The 3,529-nt window shown below is 34.8% G+C and overlaps 1 protein-coding gene across 1 annotated transcript; it reads left to right on the forward strand.

Annotated features, from left to right (window-relative positions):
- Nucleotides 1–795: 795 nt before the first annotated feature.
- LOC116010847 (basic form of pathogenesis-related protein 1-like) lies at nt 796–3,090 on the forward strand. Its single transcript, XM_031250346.1, has 4 exons — nt 796–834; nt 1,009–1,016; nt 1,197–1,288; nt 2,732–3,090. The coding sequence occupies exons 1-4, from the start codon at nt 796–798 to the stop codon at nt 3,088–3,090; spliced, it is 498 nt and encodes a 165-aa protein (XP_031106206.1).
- The last annotated feature ends 439 nt before the right edge of the window (nt 3,091–3,529 follow it).

Here is a 3,529-nt window from a genome sequence, read left to right on the forward strand (position 1 = left end):
CGACCAAATGTGTCATAAATGTTTATAAGAAGGAAATATTAAATGCATTTCAAGTTTTTAATCTCTCCTAATTCAATATGGAACTGGTCAATTTAATGTGACCAATTTTTATTCAATTAAATTGTGAGAGAATACATGACATAAACTCTACGATGTACACATAATGCACGCATGGATGATTTCAAACCTCATCATGTCAAGAGAAAAAAAAATGTGCATGTACCTGAAATTTTAGTATATTAAATTCTTAGACATAAATCATCCTATGTTATACAAGTTAAGGTAAGTTAGTAAGTTACGTTACAAGTCATTATAGCTATACATATGCTATGAATTATTTCCTTCCATGGCCACTTTTAGCTTTCTCCCCAGTGCAAATGCTAGGGGTGGCAGTACAACATTACCAACTTGCTGATACATGTTCATTAAAGTTAGGCCCGTCCCTGGGCAAGGACAGGCAGAGCCCTTGCCCAGGGCCCATCTCAAATAGGGGGCCCATGTATATGGCCCCCTCTTATACATTATAAATAAAAAAATCAGGCCTGCTAACTTACTAAGGCATAGGGTTCATGCTAGCCCCTCTTATATATTACAGTACTTTTTTTTTTGTTCTGTTTTCTCTTCTCCGAAGGACGGAACGACCGAATCGAAGTCGAAGTATCGAAGGCGCAGAACTGCAGAACTATCGAGGTCGAAGTGACGAACGACTGTAATGACGTCTACGAACTGAAAGTTAGGATCCTTTTGAGTTGCTTCGCACATCAATCACCAATAGTTTATTCTCAACAGTTAAAAATGGAAGCAAATCAAACAATGGAGCCATTAGCTATGGAGGTATTATTTAAATTAGGGATTTAATTTTCTATATAAGCTATGCTAATCTGCATTCTGCAATCATAATTCTTATTGTCGTTTTTGCTAATCTGCATTCTGCAATCATAATTCTTATTGTCGTTTTTCCTAATCTGCATTCTGCAATCATAATTCTTATTGTCGTTTTTCCATTAGCTATGGAGGTATTATTTAAATTAGGGATTTAATTTTCTATATAAGCTATGCTAATCTGCATTCTGCAATCATAATTCTTATTGTCGTTTTTGCTAATCTGCATTCTGCAATCATAATTCTTATTGTCGTTTTTCCTAATCTGCATTCTGCAATCATAATTCTTATTGTCGTTTTTCCCTACATTGTAGATTTGTCGAATTTGTGGGCGACGAAAAGTTGGCTGTTGGCAGAAAGATTGGGATTTGGGAATATGGGAAATGGGAAATTCTTAACAAACAAGGTATTCTACAACTCTATTGCTTGTATGAATCTTTTTATTTGTTAATTGCAAAATCAGAATTTTTTTGGTTATTTGTTAATCTGGGCATCTGGCAAATATCTAAGACTGCATTTAATCTAGCATAATATTGCTAAATTTTTTAATCTGGCAAATATTTGTTATTTGTTAATCTAGCCTTCTCCCAAATATTATGTAACTTTTTATTACTTAAAAAATTTTATTAAATGGCAAAACATAACTTAGAAATGTCAAGAACCAGGGCTACATGCAAGCACCAAAGATGGATAACATAAGACTACATTTCGAGAAAAACTTATCATAGAAGAGCTTTCAAACAACTGAGATTCAATCATGTAGCCGAACAACCAATAATAGGGGAATGACATAGAATCAAATTACAATCAAAATCTTATGATCACAACAGAGCCTAGTTCCCGAAGAACTTAAAATGATAGAGCTTCACAAATCAATAGACCTTTCAACAGTAGAGATGGAAAAGAGTTAAATTAATAGATCTTATAGTGAGATGAACCAATAAAGCTTATTATCTGTTAGAAGCTAAGATGTGAATTTTCGGCAAACTTAACTAAAAAGCTTTAATTTGATAAAGAAAGTGGTTGGTAGAGCTTAAGGGTTTGAAATAAAAGAGGTTTCAAAAGATGTATTCATTAAACCTGGTGGATGAGTTACGTTGAGGCTAGGATACTAGAGCATGATTATCAGCCCATGCCTGCCTCGCAGTCTTGGCTGTCTGAGAAGCTTCCAATCTTTATCTTTTTTTGCTGTTTGCATCAAAGTTAGCAGGGGATTAATGGAGATTCTGAAATTAGATTAATTATTTGCAAATGGTGTTAGAATATATATACAATCTCAAAATAAGTGGAAATGGAGATTTTGAAATTAGATTTGGCAAGTTTATTCTTTTTGCTGTACACTTTTTGTGTATTTTTGTAAAATAAAAAGTTTGTATTCACCCCTCCTAAACATTTACTTGTCACCAAAACCAATTTTTTTCAACCTACCTACCTAACATTCTTCCTATAGATACTCTACCCAGAAATATTTGTGTTTCCTTATTAAATGCATTGATCAATATTTGTGAGGTCACCATTATTATTGTATTTGTAGGCCATAGAAATTATTCAAAGATATCCATTCTTTTAGGATACATACATTCTTATAAATACCTTATAACCCAATGCCAATGGTCATTATATTGCATCTCTGCAGAAAGACTACATTTTTCCATTTTTCTTACTTTTCCTTTTTATTGCATCTGATCTGCAAATCACAATAAAAAGGAAATGGAGTTTTCTTTTCTGCAGGTCTCTATTGCCATAATTGCCTTAGCCGCCATTGCCCAGCCATCTTTTGGACAGGCCGCCTGTGATTCTGAGTGCATTAAAGGGTTTATTGCTGCACATAACGCGGCCTGAGAAACAGTTGGTGCTCCACCGGTTAAGTGGAACACCACCTTAGCAGACTTCGCTGAATCCTATGCCACCAAGAGGTCTGCTGACTGTGCGGCGCAGCACTCACAAGGGTCATATGGAGAAAACATCGCAATGGCTTCTGCCGAATTGTCTCCGGCGGATTCCGTGAAGTTGTGGATGGATGAGAAGAAATACTATGACCAGGCGTCGAATTCTTGCACTGGCGGAGAGTGCCACCATTATACGCAGGTGGTTTGGCGTGACACCACGAGTATTGGCTGTGCTAGGGCTACGTGCAAAACTGGTTGGATGTTTGTCACCTGCAACTATTACCCTCCAGGCAACTATGTGGGCGAACGTCCATATTAAAAACAATTTTTTTTCCTTGTTGATTAGTATGATCTTGTGAAATGCAGACAATGCATTATACAAAAAAAATATAAATATTTAAAAGCTACAATATTAGCACTAATGTGCTGTCATGAAACAACTACTGTTTCATGCATGGATGTTGATTGAATTCAATTTTGAACTTTTTCTTTTACTTCTGGCTAGCTATACTTGATTTTTTTTCTGAGTCCATTGATATCCATTTTTTTTTTGTTTTTGGTTCTGCCTTATAAGATTTCCCTGAGTGAACTCATAGGAATAAATTGATTTTGATTAACCAACACCAACCAGTTGTGAGTTATTAACACGAAAAAATAGTGAAGAAATGAAAATGAGACAATTTTTAGATGATTTTTTTCTTTTTTTTTATCGTTATAATTTCTTTTTAATTGTTATAATAAATATAAGTAGGGCTATA

This window comes from Ipomoea triloba, chromosome 2, assembly GCF_003576645.1.
Source record: "Ipomoea triloba cultivar NCNSP0323 chromosome 2, ASM357664v1".
Lineage (NCBI taxonomy): Eukaryota > Viridiplantae > Streptophyta > Magnoliopsida > Solanales > Convolvulaceae > Ipomoea > Ipomoea triloba.

What these genes read in the sequence shown, in the direction of transcription:
- LOC116010847 (XM_031250346.1), top strand. Translation starts at nt 796, where the DNA reads ATGGAAGCAAATCAAACAATGGAGCCATTAGCTATGGAG. An exon ending in GGAAATTCTTAACAAACAAG is followed by an intron (nt 1,289 to 2,731) that starts GTATTCTACAAC and finishes CCTGAGAAACAG; the next exon opens with TTGGTGCTCCACCGGTTAAG.